Here is a 22,262-nt window from a genome sequence, read left to right as displayed (position 1 = left end):
CAAAGAGCCCTGGACAGTGTGTCCCAGTGGTTAGAGCGTCCGTCCACAGACCAAAGAGTCCTGGGTGTGATTCCCAGTCTAGGGCACGTCTGGATTACAGGTTTAATCCCCAGCCCTGAGGTTGGGGCATGTGTGGGAGGCAGCCAATTAATATGTCTCTCACCTCGATGTTTCTCTCTCTCTCTCTCACCCCCCTCCCTACCTCTCTCTCTAAAAAAAATCAATGGAAAAAATATCCTTGGGTGAGAATTAACAACAACAAAAAAGATGTTCAAAGAACTAAAGGAAGATGTGTAAAAAGTCAAGAAAACTATGGTTGAATAAAATGGAAGTATCAACAAAGAGATAGAAAACCTAAAAAGAAACCAAAAGGAAATTCTGGAGCTGAAAAGTACAACTGAAATGAAGAAAAAAAATTTCCTAGTGTGATTCAAAGCAGATTTTAGCAGGCAGTGATCTTGAAGATAGAATAGTGGAAATTATTGAGACTGAGGAAGAGAAAGTAAAAAAAAATTGAAGAAAAGTAAACAGAGCATAAAGAACCTGTGGGACAGCATAAAGCAAACTAACATACATATTATAGGAGTCTCAGACGAAGAGAGGGAGAAAGGGATTGAAATATTTGAAAAAATAGTGGATTTGGTGAAAGACATGAACACAAACAACTAAGAAACTCAACAAATTCTAAGTAGGATGAATTCAAAGAGATCCACACAGAGACACATTACAATCAAAGCCAAAGTCACAGACTAAGAGAGAGTTTTGAAGGCAGAGAGAAGCAACTTGTCACATACAAGGGATCCTCAATAAGATAATCAGTAAATTTCTCATTAGAAACTTTGTAGGTCAGAAGGCAGTGGGCTAATATATTCAAAATGCTAAAAGAAAAAAACCAAACCTGTAGACCAATAATCCTATATCCAGCAAATTGTCTTTCAAAAGTGAAGGAAACTACCTATATCTATTAGAAGGCAACTATCAAACAAACAAGAAAACAGAAAATAGCAAGTGTTAGTGAAGATGCAGAAAAATTGGAAATTTTGTGTACTATTGGTGGGAATGTAAAATGGTAAGGCTTCTGTGGAAAACTATATGGTGGTTCCTTAAAACATTAAAAATAGAATTACCATATGATCCAGCAATTCTACTTCTGGGTATATACTCAAAAGAATTTAAAATAGAATCTCGAAGAGATATTTATACACCATGTTCACAGTAACATTATTCACAATAGCTAAAATATGGAAGCAACCCAAGCATCCCTTGACAGCTAACTAGATAAGCAAAATGTGTTATATATGTATAATGGAATATTATTGCGCCTTAAAAGAAAGGAAACTCTGACATATGCTACAACATGGATGAATCTTGAGGACATTTGTGCTAAGTGAAATGTGCCAGTTACAAAAAGATAAACACTATAAGATTCCCACTTTTACGAGGTACTTAGAGGAGTCAAATCACAGAGACAGAAAAGTAGAATGGTAGTTTCCAGGGGATGAGGGAGAGGGGAATGAGGAATTTTTCTTTAATGGGTATAGAGTTTCAGTTTTGCAAAATGAAAATAGTTCTAGGGATGGATGATGGTAATAGTTGCACATCATTATGAATGTATTTAACACCACTAAACTACATACACTTAAAAATGGTTAGGGCAGTAAATTTTATGTTATGTATATTTTACCACAATAAAAATTTTGAAAAAAGATAATTAGCTGTTTAAGCAAAGCAATAACAATAAACTGTAGGATTAAATCATACATAGAAATGAAATATATGACAAAATAACTCAAAGACCAAGAAGGGAGTAATAGAAAACATTGTTGCAAGGTTCTTATGCTATAATGGTTTTTTATATTTGACACCACATGCACAAGAAACCAAAGGAAAAAAATACATAAATTGAACTTCAGTAAAATTTTAAAATCTTATGCTTCAAAAGATCCTATCCAGAAAGTGAAAAGACAACTCACAGAATGGGAAAAAATAATTGTAAACCATATATCTGATAAGAGTCTAGCAACCTGGCCCATTTGGCTCAGTGGTTAGAGCGTCAGACCACAGATTAAAGGGTCCTGGTTGGGGACTGTGCGGGAGGCAACCAATCGATGTGTCTCTCTCACATCGATGTTCTCTCTCTCCCTCTCTCTCCTCCCTCTTCCACTCTCTGAAAAAGCAATGGGGGAAAAAAAATCATGTGAGTATTGAAAAAAAAAGAACTATTTAAGTCAACATTTAAAATACAAATAACCTAATTTTAAAATGGGGTAGGATTTGAAGAGATATTTATCCAAAGAAGATAGAAAAATGGCCAATAAGCACATGAAAATATGTTCAACATCAGTCATTAGGGAAACACAAATCAAAACTGCAGTGAGATACCAATTCACGCCAATTAGGAAGGCTAAAGTAGAGACAGCAAATTTTGGTGAGGATGTAGAGAACTCAAACTCTCATACATTGCTGGTGGGAGTGTAAAATAGTGGAGTCACTTTGGAAGACACTTTCTTGAAATGCTAAATATAGAATTACCATATGGCCTAGCACTTCCACTCCTAGGTATATATAATACTGAAGAGAAATGAAAACATATGTCCACACAAAGATCCATACATGAACACCATAACAGCATTATTCATAATAGCCAAAAAAGTGGAAACAACCCAAATGTCCATCAACTGATGAATGGATACACAAAATGTGGTATCCATTTTGTGTATAATATTAAAAAATTATATAATTGAATATTATTTAGCCATAAACAGAAATCACATACTGATACATACTACAACAGATAAAACTTAAAAACATTCTGATAAATGAAAACAGTCAGACACAAATGGCTACATATTGTGTGATTCTACTTATATTAAATGTCTAGTATAGGCAAATTTATAGAGACAGGAAGTAGATTTGTGGATGCCTAGGGTTGGAGTGGGGAAGCTTTAGTGAATATGGGGAGTAACTGTTAATGGGTATTAGGTTTCTTTTTGGGCTGATAAAAAATTCTGATATTGGTGATTGTTGTACAGTTCTTACTAAAAACCACTAAATTGTATATAAAAATGGGTAAATTGGTATGTGAATTACATCTCAATAAAATTAAAAAAAATAAGTGGGATGGTTGCATGTATCCGTACATGTGACAAAATTACATAAAATACTAGACACACACATATTACAAATGAGTACATGTAAAAACTGGTGAAATCTGAATGTCTATTGACTCTACCAATGTGCATTTCCTTGTTTTTATAATATACTATAGTAAAATAAGATGTAATCATTGGGAGAAGCTAGATAAAGTGTACATGTGACTTCTCTGTACTATTTTTGAAATTTTCTGAGTCTATAATTAGTCCAAAAAAAAAAAAAAAATGGGGCAAAGGTATACAATGCTAAAACAAATTAAAGTTTAAGTGGTTATATTAATATAAGCAGATTTCAGAGCAAAAATTATTGCCAGGGATAAAGGAAGACATAATAATGATATAGGGGTCAATTAAGCAAGGAGACAATAATTCTAAATGTTCATATAAATAGCAAAGTTTCATGATAAGCTTTTCACTAATCAAAAATTGATAGTTGTGTCCTAGCCAGTTTGCTCAGTGGTTAGAGACCACAGACTGAAGGGTCCTGGCTTTGATTCTGGCCAAGGGCACGTAACTTGGTTGCAGGCTACATCCCCTCCCAATCGATATGTCTCTCAAGTAGATGTTTTTTTCTCTCTCTCTGTCGTCCCTCCCTCTCCTTCCACTCTCTCTGGGTGAGGATTAAAAATAATAAAAAAATACATAGGAAAAAAATATATACATTCAACACAAAATGTACAGTTAAGTGGGATTACTGAAGTATGCTCAAATTGTTTTCCAACCATCACCACCATCCATCTCCAGAACTTCGTCTTCCCCAACTGAAATTCTGCACCATTCAACAGTAATTCTCCCTTCCCTTCTTCCTCAGAAACCACCATGCTATTTTCTATGAATTTGACTAAGTGGAATCATGTATGTCTTTTTGAGATTGGCTTATTTCACTTACCTTAATGCCCTCAAGCTTCATCCATGTTGTAGCATGTGCCAGAATTTCCTTCCTTTTGATGAGTATCTCATTATAGATATAAAACATTTTATTTATTCATGCCTCTGTGAGGAACACTTAGGTTGCTACCTTTTAGTTATTGTGAATAATGCTAATTGGGTGTACAGATGTCTCTGAGGCTTTCAAATACCTGGAAGTGGAATTGCTAGATCACGTGGTAATTGTTTTTTGAGAACTACCATACTGTTTTCTGTAGCAGCTGCACCACTTTATATCCCCATCAACAGTGCAGAGGTTCCAATTTCTTCACATCCTTATCAACATTCATTTTTGATAGTAGCCATTCTAATGCATGTGAGCGGTACTTTACTGTAATTTGGATTTTCATTTTCCTGACTAGTGATGTTGAACATCTTTTCATGTGCTTATTGGCCACTTGTAAAACTTCTTTGGAGAATTGTCTATTTAAGACCATGGCCATTTAAAAGTTATATATTAATCCCTTATTAGATGTCATTTGCAAATATTTCCTTCCAATCTGTGGGTTGCGTTTTTCACTGTTGTGTCCTTTGAAACAGGAATTCTGATGAAACCCATTTTACCTATTTTTTCTTGTTGCCTGTTTTTTTTTTTTGGGGGGGGGGGGTTGTCACAGAAATGAAATCATTGCTAAATCCAATGACATTAAGCTTTTCCTGTTGTTGAGTTTTATGGTTTCAGGTCTTACATCTAGGTCTTTGATCACTTGTAGTTAGTTTTTGTGTATGGTATAAGAGAAGGGCTTAACCTTATTCTTTCGTACTTGGATATTATTTCCCCAACACCACTGGTTGCAAAGACCAGGTTTCCTTTTTGTATGCCCCAAAGGATGACTGTTGTTCACTAGCTGTTAGCAGGAAATATACATGGAAAAATTTTGGTGGGGTAGATAATGGAACTAATTTTTGAGAACTCAAAATTGAAGATAAATCAGATTTGAGGGAAACCAAGAATGTGAAGAAAACTAACTTGAAGAAGCAGAAGACAAACGTAACCATGAATGGAGAGTGTCCCTTGGAATTAGCAACTAGGTGACCTTGATGAGAACTATTTGGTGGACAGGTAGGGGTAAAAGCCAGGCTACAGTGAACTGGATAGGTAATGAAAAGAACTACACCTATCACCATGGATAAACCTAGGAAATGAAGTTGAAGTGAAAAGCAATTTGCAGGAAGATATATAATGTACAATATACAATTTTATTTAAAGTTTCCAAACTTGCAGAACGCTAACTTTGGGTACATAAATAGGTACTAAGAGCATCAACTCACATACAGAAATGATAAAACAACCAATTCATGATAGTGGTTACATTTGAGGGAGGGAAATAGGACTAAAGAAGGGTATACTGGGGTCCTCAACTGTATCTGTAATGTTTACTTTCTTAAAAACTGGGTGTACAATAATCTGCATGCTTTAAGTATTTTGCAATTTTAAAAAAGTCCATCTTTAAGTGAATGATGGTAGAAGCATGGTCAGAGTATAGCTAACTAAACTGGTCCATTAGATTTTTTTTCCTTTAAAAAATAAGGATCATTTAGTAAATAATCTGTGCCAGTTTCAGATTCTTAGCAAATGATTTTAACAATCCTCTGTTTTGTAGTAGATCTATTGTTATAGATGAAGCAGAGGTTAAGAAATCATTGTTAAATGGTGTACTGAATATTTGGACACAGGCATTTAATCAGTTTGAGAATCAGGAAGGAGTAATTCTTCAAAAGGTTTGTTTAAACTATACACTCCCTGATCATTCTGTGACAGAGGAAGTTAGTTGTACATTTCAAGGATGGGAAAAATGAGAGGGAAAAGAATTAATGGTAGAAAGGAAGGAGTAGCAATAGCAAGGTCCTTGAGGTGAGAAGAAATAGAACTATGGCACTGGTGCCTGTAATAGTGTTGAAAAATACACTTATCTAAAAAAGTAAATTGGGAGTTTAACTGTACAGAAGGGCGAGGAAATTACCAGTTAATATCCCTAAATTTCTTCCTGAAGTGAGAATTACTCAGATTTGGCAGCTAAGGGGCCTATCGTTAGCCTTATGAGACTAATATGTTCTACCCCAGTGAAACAGGACATCATTCTCAGCCAGAAGTCAGTCTGTGCCTCTCCAGGATAGCCTACCACAAAGAAAAGGCCCTGATCTTTAATGGCTGTTTTTGGGGAAGACATTTGACCTCTTCAATCCTCAGCTTCCACTCACATCACTAAAATAAAACCTACTCTTATAGGAATCAAGAAGACTGGATTCAATAAATCAAAGGTCTATAAACTTTAGTTTCATGATGTTGACTTAACTTCCTTTCTAACATTCCTCTGGGTATAATATCACTCTCTCATTTTAGAATTCTTGCTTCTAAGTTACTTGTAGCCTATTTTAGTCCTCTGCTTTCCCCCAGACCGTATTTTTAACAACCTAAACTCAGAAACTTGACTCTTCTTAGGACTTCTATATCACTATCTGTATTTAACAACAACTGGCTAATCACATGTATCAGTTTGTCTGCTACAGCTCTGGTTTTCACTCATTGTCTTAGCACAATTATTACTACCCTAATCATACTTTACTTTGTAGATTAAAATGTCTGAGAGTGTTTGCATTGTATATAATAGTCAAAATCCTCCTTCATGTGGTACCTTCTGATGTTACAGAAAGTGCTGTTTTCTCATCTACATCCATTATGTGATCTCTCCAATCCCCTACCCAAGCTCTTACATGTCAAAATTTAAGCAATGTGAACTGCCTCTCACAAAGTAAAGATGAGGTCCAATGTATTCAGAAAGATTATAGGTCAGAGAAGGGGCTGATTATTAAATAAAGAAGAACCAGCATTTGCTAATGGTTAACATCTAGGAAAGAAATTGGAAACGAGAAACTTAACAATTTTAAGTTGTATTCTCTGAAGACAAGAAGGTCCTAACAGCCTAGTACAATGTGTTCCTTCTTACAAGAAGTGAAAAGGCTGAGATTTTAAGGGGTAACCTGCGGCACTAAATCTTTTCAATTGAAGCTGAGGTCTTAAGAGTAATAAATGTGCTCTCATTTGTAGAATCTTCATGCTTTCTGAGGGGGAAGAGATCAAGCACCCACTGAGTTCATCCCATGAGAAGCCGTAACTTTATTAATGATAGAAACAGTACAAATTTCAAACCAAGCTGCAGTAACTCTTCGAAACACCAAAAAAAAAAAAAAAAAAAAAAAAAAAAAAAAAAAGGTCCTCCTTTTTAGATGGTTACATTGTTAATTCCTGTAAGAGAAAAAAGAGATCATCAGAGGTACAGGCAAACTGAGAGAATTCAGGTCACTAAAACTTAAGGCAAATCAAGATAGGCTCTGGAATGAGGTTTTCTAATTGGCTGATAATAAGCATAGAAAATAAAGTCACCTATAACTGGTTAGATCACAGGGAGAGTCAGGAATAGATCTGGACACTTACCATAATAGCATTTACAATATCATTACTGTTGTTCTTCAGTGCTCGCACTGCCTTTGCCCTTGACACATTTGCTTGTGACATGACCAATTCTATGTCCTTAACTTCCACACCTGTTTCATCAACCTAAGAGAAAGGGAAAAATACATGCAAGAACAACCTTAGTATGGTTTATTGAAGTCAGGAGTCTCTTGAATCTAATTCTTAATTTAACTCAAAAACTATTTCACTCAATGGGATTCAAGAAGCTAAAACAATATAGAATCCACCCATCAATACACACATAATACTATCTGGATATAAAAGTATTAAAAGATTTCCTTGTATACCTCTTCCTCTTCACTTTCCTCTTGTACTGTTGGAGTCTGTGTGTTTTCTTGAATGTTTGAGACAGCTTCACCTTGAACTTTGAATTTCTCAGCAGCTGCTAGCTGTGCTTGCTGAGATAAATCCTCGATCTGTAGAGCAGAAAACAGGGATTCATGTGAGTAGATCTGTCTGTAGTAAGTGAAATAAATCATTTACACATTTTCCAAACTTTCACCTTAAGTTCACTTTAGGTTAACTTACTATATAGCTTTAAATTGTTTGCCCTTACTCAGATTATATATCACCATAGAAGCAGCTTAGATTTAAAGCAGTGATTTTCAACTGGAGGGTGACTTTGTTTCCCAGGGGACATCTGTCAAATATATGGAGTTTTATTGTTTGTTTGTTTTGTTATCACAACTGGATGTGATGCTGCTTAACATCTATAATGCACATGGCACCCCTTCCACAACAAAGACTTACTGACCCAAAAACGTCAATGGTGCTGAGTTTGAGAAACCCTGGTTTAGAGCAACTCCCATGAAAACTTTCCTTACCTTGGCTTCCCCAAAAACTATGTAGGTATCTGAAGCTGGGCTCTTGTAGACATCTGGTTTTGTGATGACAAAGAGGATATTCTTAGATTTCCGGATAGTGACCCTAGTAACCCCTGTGACCTGTCGAAGACCCAGTTTGGACATGGCCTAAGGAACAGAAAAGAACATTGGGTTTTCAACTTTTTGAGAAGCAGCTTCAGGAAGTAAGAACCATAACACACCACATCCAAAACAAAGCCTTTTTCTGGGGCTAAGAAAAGTTTATATAAGAATACGGAATTGATTTCTAGGACTTCTGGGTTTTGTGCCATAACTTCTGTTAACTAAACATGATTCTACCACCACCACCAAGAGTTCCAGTACAGTTTCTCCCCTTGCTTCATCAGAAACTTTAACCCTTGTTTATAACTTAAAATACTACCTTCCGTGCCTTCTTTTCACTCCGGCTCTGTTTTGCTTTACTGACTGGTTCTTCATCGATTTCAGCTGCTGCCGCCAGCTAAAACAAAACAGTAAGCTGAAACATAAGACTTGGATTCTACAATCCTCCTGTGGTTTTCCCTTTATAAAGGTTTACAAGCTCCAAATATGTAAGTCATCTTCTTTGGTCAACCCTGGTTCTGCAATGCTTCCTTGATCTAAGTATTTATACCAATAAGTAACAGAATACTCGCCTGGGCTTGTTGTGTGGTTGCCTGTGTGGAATCTTGTTCCTCAAGCTCTGGTACTGATTCATCACTGTCAGATTCTGTTCCAGAGCCTAGAAGGAAAAGTAGTTTTTACTATTTTATAGTAATTATTAAAAGGAGGCACATCTCCATGGCCTGCCTGGACTAGAGGTCACTGGCTTATGCTAAACCTTAGAAAGTTAAATGTTAATCAACTGACTTGTGTAAAGTCAGCTTGACAGCCCCCAATTCGTCACAAACTAGTGTATATACATCCATTAAAGACCCAGCCCCAGCCCCAGAAATGAGAGGTAATTACTAGATCCAGCTGAAAAGTTTACATACTATAACTGCTTCCTTTCCCTCAAGGTCTTCACTTCTTGGCAAAGGCAAACACCAACGAACTATGTAACTACAAATACTACCCAATGGCCCAACCACCCCAGAAAGGTTCTGGCAAACAAGGTGTCTGCAGATACACTGAAGTGAAAAACAAGATCACATTGTGGCAGCAGACTAGGGAGGGCACTTTTCCCTCATCCTTTAAACTGGGTTGGGGGAGGACAGAAGCAGTTATACACACACATTTAGCCTTATTTTCAAACCACTGACCCTAGCAATTTGATCTAATCAATAGAGCTTAAAGATTCTCAATGATGCCAACCTACAGTTCCAATAGTCACCTTTACTAAACTGTTCTGTGACCTCTCCCATTTCTTTCAAACATAATTCATAGATTTTAAGCTTTCTTCAATTGAAAGGCCAAGCATCAATAGACTACTGAGGGGGAAAAGCATACACCTGCACCATTCTCAGGCTAGGAAAAATAGGTCCTTTAAATAAGGGAAGTCCCTGGGCATTGGTCATTACTAATTCCAAGAAGTGAACAGAAATTAAAATAGTTCCAATATTCAATAGTTTCCCAGTATTTTAGCAAATACCAGGCCCAGGGACAAGGTTAGTGATATGGTAGAAATTTGAGCAAATTAAGGTCTAGTAGGTCTTGGTTTTCAACGTCACATCAGTTAGGTAAAATGATGACAAACTCAGTTAGTCTAGACCCCATTATATAAGATGATACAAAATAGACTATCTGAAGTGATGAAAACCAAGATTCTGTTTCACATTTCTAGAGCTTTTGCATTTAAAATTATCATTCTATGTTCTAAGTCCAAATATAAGCAGATAGTCTGGAGAAAGTGGCGCACATCCTAGGGTTAGTATTGGTGGGTAGCCCCAGGAGGAGTGTGGGCGACACACCATGCACACGGCAAACCAAGGCAAATACCCTTGTTGTTCTTCAGAACAGGCTGCTTGGCAGAGGGGGTTGGGGCAGGGATCCCAGCAGGTTTGGGGGTGGGCATGTTGACGAGGACCGACTGGAAAGGCACTCCCCCCGAGATTGGTTCCGGGGGAATCAGAGGCGGCAGCTCATCCTCATCAGCAGGGGCTGAGGGCTTACAGGATGACTCCAGCACCAGCCCAGGTGAGGACGGCAGAGGTTGCTGTTTAGGAAGCAGAGGGGGAACTGGGGAGGAAGCAACAGGCAGAGAGACTGATGGGGTGGGTGCTGGAGAGACAGATGCTGATCCAGCTTTAGGAAGGCCCTTCTCAGAGGCAGCTGTTGCTAGAGGTGTAGATGTCTCAGACTTTGGATGAGGAGGAGCCAAGGGACCCTTTGGAGAATGAAAAAAATCTTTGCCCTTTAAGGGAGAAATAGGGAGGGCATTTGGGGTCTTTGGAGAAGTGCCTTTCTGAGTGGAGCTGGTCAGTAGAAGGGTTGGAGGAGCCACTGTAGAAAGGGGTCCTTTAGTACCATTCTTAGCTGAGGGATCTGGGCACACAGGAGGTAAACTCTTCTTGGCTGGTGGACCTTCCTGAATGGGAGCTGTGATGACTGGTGTGCTTTCAGAAGCTGGGGCAACAAGTGCTGCTTTGAGAGCTGTAGAACCTTCCTTTATTGGGAGTCCCTTAGGTGCCTGATGGGCAATGGATCCCAAGGGACATGTGACCGGAACTGGGGAAGTAGGGGAATCTTTGGGGGATGGGATTGCTGGGCCTCCTTTGGGGGAGGAAGAAACCACAGCTGAGGGAGTAGGGGCCCCTTTTGGGGATATAGGAGTCACAGCTGAAGGAGTAGGAGTCCCTTTGGATGAAGGGGTAGCTGAGGGCTCTTTGGAGGATGGAGTTTTAGCTGGGGCTCTTTTGGGGGTTGGGGTAGCTGAATGTTCTTTGGGGGATGAAGGAGTCACAGCTGAGGGAGTAGGGGCCTCTTTGGGGGACAGAGTTTTAGCTGGGGCTCTTATAGGGGCTGGAGTTGTTGGGACCCCTTTGAGGGCTGGGGCAGCTGAGGGCTCTTTGGGGGCTGGAGTCACAGCTGAAGGAGGAGCCCCTTTGGGGGCTGGGGTGGCTGAGGGCTCTTTGGGGGCTGGAGTTTTAGCTGGGGTCCCTTTGGGGGCTGGAGTTGCTGGGACCCCTTTGGGCGGTGGGGCAGCTGAGGGCTCTTTGGGGGCTGGAGTCACAGCTGAAGGAGGAGCCCCTTTGGGGGCTGGGGTAGCTGGGGCCCCTTTGGGGGCTGGGGTGGCTGAGGGCTCTTTGGGGGCTGGAGTTTTAGCTGGGGCCCCTTTGGGGGCTGGGGCAGCTGAGGGCTCTTTGGGGGCTGGAGTTGCTGGGACCCCTTTTGGGGATAAAGGAGTCACAGCTGAAGGAGCAGCCCCTTTGGGGGCTGGGGTAGCTGGGGCCCCTTTGAGGGCTGGGGTAGCTGAGAGCTCTTTGGAGGATGGAGTTTTAGCTGGGGGCTCTTTGGGGGCTGGGGTAGCTGAGGGCCCTTTGGGGGCTAGAGTTGCTGGGACCCCTTTGGGGGTTAAAGGAGTCACAGATGAAGGAGCAGCCCCTTTGGGGGCTGGGGTAGCTGACAGCTCTTTGGAGGCTGGAGTTTTAGCTGGGGCCCCTTTGGGGGCTGGGGCAGCTGAGAGCTCTTTGGGGGTTGGAGTTTTAGCTGGGGCCCCTTTGGGGGTTGGAGTTGCTGGGACCCCTTTGGGGGCTGGGGTAGCTGAGGACTCTTTGGGGGGGGCTGGAGTTTTAGCTGGGGCCCCTTTGGGGGCTGGGGCAGCTGAGAGATCTTTGAGGGCTGGGGTTGCTGGGACCTCTTTGGGGGCTGAGGTAGCTGAAGGCTCTTTGGAGGCTGGAGTTTTAGCTGGGGCCCCTCTGGGGGCTGGGGCAGCTGAGGGCTCTTTGGAGGCTGGAGTCGCTGGGACCCCTTTCGGGGTTAAAGGTGTCACAGATGAAGGAGCAGCCCCTTTTGGGGCTGGGGTAGCTTTGGGGGGTGGGGTAGCTGAGAGCTCTTTGGGGGCTGGAGTTTTAGCTGGGGCCCCTTTGGGGGCTGGGGCAGCTGAGGGCTCTTTGGGGGCTGGAGTTGCTGGGACCTCTTTGGGGGTTAAAGGAGTCACAGATGAAGGAGCAGCCCCTTTTGGGTCTGGGGTAGCTTTGGGGGGTGGGGTAGCTGAGAGCTCTTTGGGGGCTGGGGCAGTTGAGGGCTCATTGGGGGCTGGAGTTGCTGGGGCCCCTTTGGGGGCTGGGGCAGCTGAGACCCCTTTGGGGGCTGGAGTTTTAGCTGGGGCCTCTTTGGGGGATGGAGCTGCTGGGACCCCTTTGGGGGCTGGGGCAGCTGAGGGCTCTTTGGGGGCTGGAGTTTTAGCAGGGGCCCCTTTGGGGGCTGGGGCAGCTGAGGGCTCTTTGGAGGCTGGAGTTGCTCGGGCCCCTTTGGGGGTTGGGGTAGCTGACGGCTCTTTGGTGGCTGGAGCAGCTGAGGGATCTTTGGGGGCTGGAGTTGCTGGGGCCCCTTTGGGGGCTGGGGTAGCTGAGGGCTCTTTGGGGCCTGGAGTTTTAGCTGGGGCCTCTTTGGGGGCTGGGGTAGCTGAGGGCTCTTTGGGGGCTGGAGTTGCTGGGGTCCCTTTGGCGGCTGGGGTAGCTGAGGGCTCTTTAGGGCCTGGAGTTTTAGCTGGGGCCCCTTTGGGGGCTGGGGTAGCTGAGGGCTCTTTGGGGGCTGGGGTAGCTGAGGGCTCTTTGGGGGCTGGGGTTTTAGCTGGGGCCCCTTTGGGGGCTGGGGTAGCTGAGGGCTCTTTGGGGGCTGGAGTTTTAGCTGGGGCCCCTTTGGGGGCTGGGGCAGCTGAGGGCTCTTTGGGGGCTGGAGTTGCTGGGGTCCCTTTGGGGGCTGGGGTAGCTGAGGGCTCTTTGGGGGCTGGGGTTTTAGCTGGGGCCCCTTTGGGGGCTGGGGTAGCTGAGGGCTCTTTGGGGGCTGGAGTTTTAGCTGGGGCCCCTTTGGGGGCTGGGGTAGCTGAGGGCTCTTTGGGAGCTGGAGTTGCTGGGGCCCCTTTAGGGGCTGGTGCAGCTGAGGGCTCTTTGGGGGCTGGGGTAGCTGAGGGCTCTTTGGGGGCTGGAGTTTTAGCTGGGGCCCCTTTGGGGGCTGGGGTAGCTGAGGGCTCTTTGGGGGCTGGAGTTTTAGCTGGGGCCCCTTTGGGGGCTGGGGTAGCTGAGGGCTCTTTGGGAGCTGGAGTTGCTGGGGCCCCTTTAGGGGCTGGTGCAGCTGAGGGCTCTTTGGGGGTTGGAGTTGCTGGGGCCCCTTTGGGGGCTGGGGTAGCTGAGGGCTCTTTGGGGACTGGAGTTGCTGGGGTCCCTTTGGGGGCTGGTGCAGCTGAGGGCTCTTTGGGGGATGGAGTTGCTGGGGCCACTTTGGAGGCTGGGGTAGCTAGGGCTCTTTTGGGAGATGGTATTTCTGAGGCTCCTTTGGAGGCTGAAGGCTCTTTGGAGGAAGGAGAAACCACAGCTGAAGGAGTAGGGGCCCCTTTGGGGGATGAAACTGCTGGGGCCCCTTTGGGGGTAGGGGTTGCTGGAGACTCTTTGGGGGATAGTGTAGCTGGGGCCCCTTTGGGAGACAGAGTTGCTGAGGTCCCTTTGGCTAGTGGGGCAGCTGAGGACTCTTTGAGGGATGAAGTTGCTAAGGCTCCTGTCGGGGAAGGGAGGGACATAGCTGGGGGAGTGGGGGCCCCTTTGGGTGAGGGAGCCATAGATGGAGGCTTGGGGGTCTCTTTAGGGGATGAGGTTGCAGGGTCCCTTTTTGGGGAGGGAGGAGCCATAGCTGAGGGAGTGGAGGCCCTCTTGGGAGGTGGGGTAGCTGGTGCTCCTTTGGGGGAGGAAGGAGTCACAGCTGGAGGAGGAGGAGTCTCTCTAGGGGATGGGACTGCTGGCACCACTTTGGGGGAGGGAGGGGCAGCAGTTGGGGAAGTGGGGGCCCCTTTGGGGTATAGAGGAGTTGGGGACTGCTTCTTGGCTAGTGATCCTTTAGGGGCTTGGAAAGAAATACTGGCCTCTGGAAGAAAGGAAGCTTCAATTAGAGAAACAGGAGATGAGAGATTTCTCGCAGGAATATCAGAGATAGCAGGTACACTTTTAGAAACAGGAGGAGCAAGAGTTAAGGTAGTAGAAGTAGCTGAAACCTTCTTGGCTGGAGGTGTTCCAGTCTGAGAAGACACACTAGTCCCTAAAGAAGATGAGGAGTCAGCTAGGTAAGTTCCTTTGGAAGATGCAGCAACAGAAGCACCCGAGTCCTCAGTTGGGCATCTGTCAGGAGAGGAAGCCACAGGTGCCAATGCTGAGGTATAAGAAATACTATGAACTCTCTTTGCAACTTGAGCAGTACCAGCAGGGGGAAGAGAGGGAAAGGGTTCTGATTTGGAAATTTCAGAAGCCAGTGCCACATTAGCTGGAGAAGCAGAAACATTCTGTGGGGATAAAGTCATAGGTGAAGTCACAGGGCAACTTTCAGAGGTGGGAGGAACTAAAGGTAAAGCTGTAAGAGTAGAAGTACCCTTCTTGGCTGGGTAGCTTTTAGGAGCTAAAGAGACAGTTCCTTCTAAAGGGCTGGCTGTAGTTGTAGGAGTGGAGGTTCCTATGGCAGTTTTAAGAGTCACCCCAGAAGTGGCAGCACTTTCCAAAGGAAATGTAGCTATAGTTGGGGTAGTAAGAGAACCTTTGAGAAGCAGACTAGCAGGATCTGGGCTTGCATAAGGATCTGTCTTGATTATAGAGGCTGGGGAAACAACACCCAGAGGAGAGGTAGTAGCAACAGCTGGCTCACTTACAGGCAGAGGCTCTATTCGACTTTTGTTTGCTAAGGTGGCTTCAGGACAAAGAGATGCCTCCAGAAAAGATGATGTACTTTGGGGAGAGGGAAGATTTTGAGGGGCTGCCATGGTCAATGGTAGTACAATAGGGTCTTTCTTGGGAGGGAGTCCTGCCTGGGCTGGTGAAAGAGGGACTCCTACAGGAGAAGCAGGTACAGTTTGGAGACCTTTCTGTGTTGGGAACTTGACCAATACTGAAGGAGGGAGACTTTTGGGGTCCTCAGGGGCTGGAAGAGGAGGAGAGCCTGGTATCCCTAGAGTGGTTGTTACCTGAGGAGTAGGAAGCTCCTTGGGAGTCACAGGTGCCATAGCCAAGGCAGTATGGGAAGCTGAGCTCTTATTACTTATGAGACCTGATGAAATCGGAGGAGACATGCAAGTAGCACTTACTACCTCAAAGGTGGTAGGTGCTGCAAAAATTGTAGAGGGGTTAGTCACCACAAGTGAGGTGGTTCCAACAGAATAAACAGGAGCTTCTTTCAAGCTTGGACTTCCTGGAGAAGCAGGAGGAATCTGTGCCACCAAAGGCTGCTGATTAGTGGCATTAGGAGAGTCTTTCAGAATGAGAGAGGCTGTAGGAGACAAGGGAGAAGAGACAGCTGCATTTGAGGAACCAGAAGGGCTGCAGGAGGATACACTAGTGATGGTAGAGAGTCCCTTGTCAACAGACAGAGCCAGAGGGGAAGTTGGAGCTGCCACCGGAAAAGCAGCGACAGCAGCAGGAACCACCTCATTTCTGGAAGGAAGGGGAGGAATTACAGATTGCTGAGAAGGGTAAGAGGCCCCTATGGAAGAATGATCTACAGAAATGGTATCCACTATAGAATCTGACAGGACATTAGAGCCTCCTTGATCTACAGGTTGGGCAGAAGAACCAAGACAACTCTGATGTAAAGAAGGTACAAGATGAGAGCCCAGAGAAGTGAGGAAAACTGGGGGGACATTGGGAGCTTTAGGAACACACTGGCTTAAAAGAGGTAAGGCAGCGGGTGGACTAAGGGGTCTTTTTATGCTGAGGCTTACAGAATTTTGTGGAGAAGTCAGAGCTGAGGAAATAGGTATGCCTTTGACCTGAGGGGAAGTGATGGCTAGGGGAGTGGTGGGTGGTGCTTCAGCACTTGAGGCTACTTCACATTGAAAAGAGGCCAAGGGAGTTACCAGATGGGAAGGAACAGCACTGGCTATATATGGAGGGATGGGGACTACTTTTGAATTAGGGACTACTTGAGAGGGAGGTTGAATAGGAGAGGTCTTTGGCTCTGAGGAAGCAATGGGAGCTGACCGAGGTGTCACTGACAATGACTCAGCCACAACAGCTGGAGGTGAACTAATAGGCTTAGGTGGATCAGCAGAGCTCTTCTGAACTGAGTGGGGAGCCAAGGCCACCAGAGTCAAGGGAGCTGAAGAGGGATGGACACCTTTCCGAGTTGGAGTTATCATGGGAGAGGCCAGAGCTAAGGCAGCTGGGGAGATGGGAGGCCCTATTAGGTTTGGCAGGAAAGCTGGGGGATCAGGGGGGGGAGGAGCAGCCCCCAAAGGCAGGGCTGTCCCAGAGGATGCCTGGGGAAAAGGAGCTTCAAAAGAGGTTGAGGAAATAGTAGAGGGAGAAAGGAGTGGGGTAGGCTGGTTAGGGGTTGCCAGGGGGCACTGTTGCAGGGGCGGGGAGCAAGGAGGGGGAAGGGTTGGTATAGGCTGCCCTAAGGCAGCAGTGACATTCAAGGCTGGAGACACAGGAAGCACAGCTGGAGGAGAAAAGCAAAAAAGGGAATAAAGAAGGAAAGGGAAGGAAAAAAATAAAGGTGAGTTATGCAGCCCAACTTGGTACAACATGTTTCATAAGAAACACCAGAATTTTTAATCTGAGGAAAGTCACCACATAGGATTAGACAAAGGTGACAGATAATAGCAACCCTTCCATAACATACTTCAGTAGTCAAAAGTAAGAATACACCCCTCCCTTCCTTCCTCAAATGAGCCCTAAGTCTTTCCCACAGACCACAGAACCACCACCAGAAGAACAGCTGTTCCACCCTGTCCACCCAAGGACCATGAACAAATTAAAACAGATACTGATAACCGAAACAAGGAAGGTGGTGAGTGGTGATGATAATAAGGAATCAGAGCTGAATGAGAAAAAACACACACACAAGTCTTTATATGCTCAGGCTTCCACTAGATCAGGAAAAACTTGACTCTTAAAATTCAATTCTTCATAAAGTTGAAACGCTTCAGAATTTAATACTAAACTATTAAAGCAGGCCACTCAGCCTCCCTATGCCTCAGTTTACTTATCCAAAACAAACAAAAAACCAATCACAAATGGGTTGTACTCCATAGTCTCTATAGACCTTCCCAGGTAATATTAGCTTCAGACATCAATCTCAGATGGATTAGACTGCCAGGGAGAGAGCTTAGTCACAAGGGTAGGGGCTGTATTATAAAACTGTAACCCAACTTGTTAAACCAGACTGTGGTTCTATTTTGGAAGTAGGGAACTGCAGTGGAGAGAATACATTGGATCCCCACCCCTTAGTGTGGGTAAGTATGTCATTCTGTCAAAATAGACCAACATTTGGCACTAGAGTAAAGCTAAGCAAGATATTCAGGATAGAAAAATCCATGCTTACTATTTAGGAGATAACACAGTAGTACTGCAACAAATGCTCAACACCTTGAAGGGAGTATTTAAAATAAAACAAAACAAAACAGCCGGTAGCGTTTAAATACACAATTTTCTAAGAGTATTCTACCACAGAAAGGACAGGCAGCTCAACCAGTTTTTCCTGAGAGTTGGAAGGTCAAAGTCTTATGATTAAAGTGCAAATGCTTTCAAACATCATCAGAATTTGAAACTGAGAATGTTTTCCTCTGACTGGACCTCAAGATGGGATAAGGACCACTGGTTTAGGCACCATAACCAATTCCCCGAGGTAGTTTTCTCGTGCACTCTAATTATTTAATTATATTAATTAAAAAAATTCTCAGTGTTTATCACTGGTACTCCCTTGATATTATCAAACCTACTGTGCAAGCTCAAACTTCAGGAATCAGTTTAATAGCACTGTTGAAGAACTGCTTCAGAAACAAAGAGCCATTACTTTTGAAGCTTGAAACGATTATTCTAAACTCATCTGAATTTCACTCTCCACATTTGTAAAATCAAGTAGTTCAATGATACTCTACAGTTTCATTTAGCACTGAATTACAGGATCTTTAGGGAGCAGTCCTTAACTTTTCCCTTAAGTCCCTTGTAGTTCAAAGATTTTACATAGCTCATTCCCGAGCTCAGGGACCCCCCTCCCTTTTCTTTTCTAGCAGCTGTATTAATCCTATCAGCTGCTGAAATCAGACAGGTGGAGAGGGATAACTTTAATGCTTTCAACTATAAACAACTTTATTTTAATTTCAGGAGACAGAAATTGCCCTTAAGTGACAGGTGCAGTTGGGGAGGGGGGGCCCCCGATGGACGACGAATTTACTATAAGAAAAAAAAAGATGGAGATGACAGCCTAAAAATTCCCTTCACTTAGTTCTGTACAACTCAGCAAGATCATTATTAATAAAGTGTTTTCACTACCCCCTTTCTCAAGTTTTATAGAGATGTACTTTAACCAGAATCCAAAACCTGCTTTTACACTATATTCTACATCCATTAATTTCAAAGCCTAACAGCAGTCAAAGAAAGGCTTTATTTCAATCCTGGGTTCCAGACAAGCTGTTGACGCAGGCACTATTCCAGCACACTAGAAACATCTCATCACCAAACCCTAAAACAATAAACCGACCATAGGATGGCCCTTGGTTTCAGGACACATTTACCACAGCACACATCTCATTGAGACATGTGATGACGGCACAATGCCAAACTCTGTCATCTGAAACCTTGATGCAATTCGCTGGCCGGAACTTCAGGAAAACTCAGGTCTGGTTGGCCTGACAGTGTTTCATCCAGTTCTAATAGGTAAGAATCACTGAACCCCTGCCCTGCTCAGTTTTGCTATGTGAGGTGGTTCCACAGCGGAGGTCCCTTTGAGGCAGTTGCCACACCTACAAAACAAGCCAGGGAGCTTTTAATGTTCCTGAATCTTAAATATACTGTTTTTATCCAACTCCCTAATGAAGTCCTTCCAGGACAGCAGTTAATAATAATGGACTCTCCTCCCTGACAGAGCTACAGCCTCATCTTCTTTAATAAGAGAAAACCCTGAAAGACATAAAGTGCACTCCCTTTGTCACTTTACCCACCAAATGGTCTTAGGGTCGATCTCACAATCTTAATTAACTGCACGAGGGCTAGGGGAACCTACCTGTCTCAGCCTGGGGCTGTGGCAACTCTTGCTCTGTAGCAGGGACGGTTTCTGTGGCTTCACCGGGCATTTCTGAAGGAAAGAAAAAGGAGGCCTGAATTGACTGGGATCCGTTCTGCTGCCTAACCCAGAGCCAGGTAGTCTTAATAACTCTGCGGAAAACTGGGGGGAGGGGGGATCATGAGTATTTGGGGACAACCCTTCACAAAGCAGCTGGCAAGAGGTGAGAAATGTGACATGACCCTCACAGTTCTAACCAAGCGAATCACATCTTCTTTCACCGCTTCTCTTCACTCCGCAGATACGACTTTCCAGTTCCCAGGGGTTCGTTTTATCCCACACTTCAAATCCCACAAGGGAAGCAATCAGTACTGCGTTTTCAACCCGAGAGGAACCCGGTCTGGCTCCCGACCATGGGAGACTTCAGACGCTATCTTGAACTACCTCCCCTCCTACGTTCACGCAGCCTGGGCAGGAACCTCCAGGACTCCCACTTGCCGACTTTCCGGCATTAAGAGGGGAAAGAGGGTGCCTTAAGTCCAAAACACTCGTTTGTCACTATAAGAACGACGGGGGGCGGATTTCCAAGGCCATGACCCCTTAACCTCCCCCGGGTTCTCGTGAAGCAGCTCTCAATTGCAGAAGCACTCCGCTTCCGCCCCCAACACCAAACCGGCTCCCATCATGCCAGCCCCGGACTAACAGCCCAGCCCGCGGCCCTTCTGCCCTCCTTTTGCCAGGGCACCAATCGCAGACCCCATTTTGTCCGGAGACACCAAAGCCACAATTCCCAAGGTCGAGTAGGAATCAGGCGGCCACATAAAGCCTCCAATTCTCCTCAGCTCCCAGACCCCAGGGTCGCTTAGACTGCAAGAAAGGCGGATGGTTGTGGATAGAGAGCAGCAGCAAAGACACAACTTACTGTACGGCGAACGCGGAACCAAGATGGCGGCAGAAAGAGAGCGAGCGACAGCGTGACCCACGCCTGTTGCAGAAGGAAGCCTGGCGGAGAGGGAGGAACTAGAATCCGCTTCCGGGTCAGCAGCTGCAGACAGTCACTTCCTTTAACTAGTGACCCGTCCGCCTCCCTCCGGCTGTATCCAGATGGGTAGTGACGAGGTCTAAATAAGGATAAGAATTCAGCACTGGACGCGCTAGCCCGCCGGGAACTCTCTGCTCCGCGGTCCTTAGATAGCCGACCCCTTCCCGTTCCCCAGGTCGAAGCATTTTGATCCGTGAAGGGTAAATGCAGCGAGAGAAGTAACCAACCTCTGCCTTCTGGTCAGCAAAATACCCACATAATTATTATTTCGACTTTTGGTTTTCCTTTCTCAAATAAAGCAGGAAAATAAGAGGTTTAAAATAAGGAATGCCAGAGTGTATGCACACCATTCTAGGGTAGCAGTGACCTACAGGTTAACCCTCAATTACTTTATTTTTGGAATACACAATTTAGACCAATGGTGAAGTCATATGCAATTCTTTTTATCTGATAGTTTGGGCACTTATTAGGTACCCTGAAACCCATTCATTTGGGTCCAGCACCCCACATTAAGTACTCATAGAGTAGTATTCTTTTTATTTTTTTATTCTATTGGTTTTAGAGAGGAAGGGAAAGAAAAACATCGATTTTTAAAAATCATTTTTTATTTTCAATTACAGATTACATTATTATATTAGTTTCAGGTGTACACCCCAGTGATTACACATTACATAACTTACAAAGTGATCATCCTGATAAATCTAGCATCCGACACCATATGTAGTTATAAGAATATTAAGAAATATTGGTTTGTTGTTCCACTTATTTATGTACTCACTGTTTGATTCTTGTATGTTCCCTGACCAGGGATGGAATCGGCAGCCCTGGCATATCAGGATGATGCTCTAACCAACTGCGCTGCCTGGTAGAATGTAAAATCAGTGTTTTGTTAATGAAAGGCCCTGGCTCCCATACTGTTAATCCTACAAAAGAACTCAATAAATACAGTGTATTACCTGAACCAGCTAACGCTATTTGAGGTATGGCTTAAGACAACTGTGGCTGCCTTTTAAGGAAAGCAGTGAACATTTAAAAAGCTCTGAAAGCTACTTTAAAACTTCCAAGACCTTTACATAATGAAGTGAGGATTAGGATTAGTGAATTAGGATTAAATGAGATAGTGTAGTTTATGAGGAATGAGAAATTCTGAAATTCTCTTCAGATAGGAGACACAATATTGTGGAGTGATTAAGGAGGAGGACTCTGGGCCCTGGAGAAGGACTCTGGGCCCTGGCTGGGTAACTCGGTTAGAGCTTGGACCTGATAAACTAAGATTGTGGGTTTGATTCCCAGTCAGGGCACATACAAGAAGCAACCAATGAATGCATAAATAAATGGAACAACAGATTGATGTTTTCCTCTCTCTAAACACACACACACACACACACACACACACACACACACGTGTGTGTGTGTGTGTATATATAGAGGAGTGACTGAGTAAGAACGTGGACTCTGAAGCCAGACTACTTTGTTTGAATCTGAGCTTGGTTACCTAACAGTGACCTTAGGCAATTAACCAATTTGTGCCTCAGTTTTCTCACTTGACGATAATGGTAGTTACTTAATAGGATTGTTAGGAAAATTAAAATAGGTAAAATATGTACATTACTTAAAAAGTGTTTATTGTTACTATTAAAATTATAGAATCTCTACCTAAGTAAATAAGTGATCTGGAAGATTTG

The 22,262-nt window shown here is 44.0% G+C and overlaps 2 protein-coding genes across 2 annotated transcripts; both read right to left on the bottom strand.

Annotated features, from left to right (window-relative positions):
* Positions 1–7,173: 7,173 nt before the first annotated feature.
* NACA (nascent polypeptide associated complex subunit alpha) lies at positions 7,174–20,564 on the bottom strand. The gene is made up of 8 exons (XM_016224523.2): positions 20,458–20,564; positions 19,536–19,607; positions 9,053–9,138; positions 8,800–8,877; positions 8,379–8,525; positions 7,842–7,970; positions 7,516–7,638; positions 7,174–7,326 (listed from the first exon to the last, which is right to left on the bottom strand). The coding sequence occupies exons 2-8, from the start codon at positions 19,603–19,605 to the stop codon at positions 7,312–7,314; spliced, it is 648 nt and encodes a 215-aa protein (XP_016080009.1). The 5' UTR covers positions 19,606–19,607; positions 20,458–20,564; the 3' UTR covers positions 7,174–7,311.
* Positions 9,147–19,528, bottom strand: LOC107546131 (uncharacterized). Its single transcript, XM_016224406.2, has one exon. It carries the CDS (start codon positions 17,056–17,058, stop codon positions 10,264–10,266), a length of 6,795 nt encoding a protein of 2,264 aa, XP_016079892.2. The 5' UTR covers positions 17,059–19,528; the 3' UTR covers positions 9,147–10,263.
* Positions 20,565–22,262: the final 1,698 nt, after the last annotated feature.

This window comes from Miniopterus natalensis, chromosome 2, assembly GCF_054644295.1.
Source record: "Miniopterus natalensis isolate mMinNat1 chromosome 2, mMinNat1.hap1, whole genome shotgun sequence".
NCBI classification, from domain to species: Eukaryota; Metazoa; Chordata; class Mammalia; order Chiroptera; family Miniopteridae; genus Miniopterus; species Miniopterus natalensis.
Note: the sequence above shows the minus strand (reverse complement) of the source record. Positions and strands in the feature narration are given on the sequence as shown.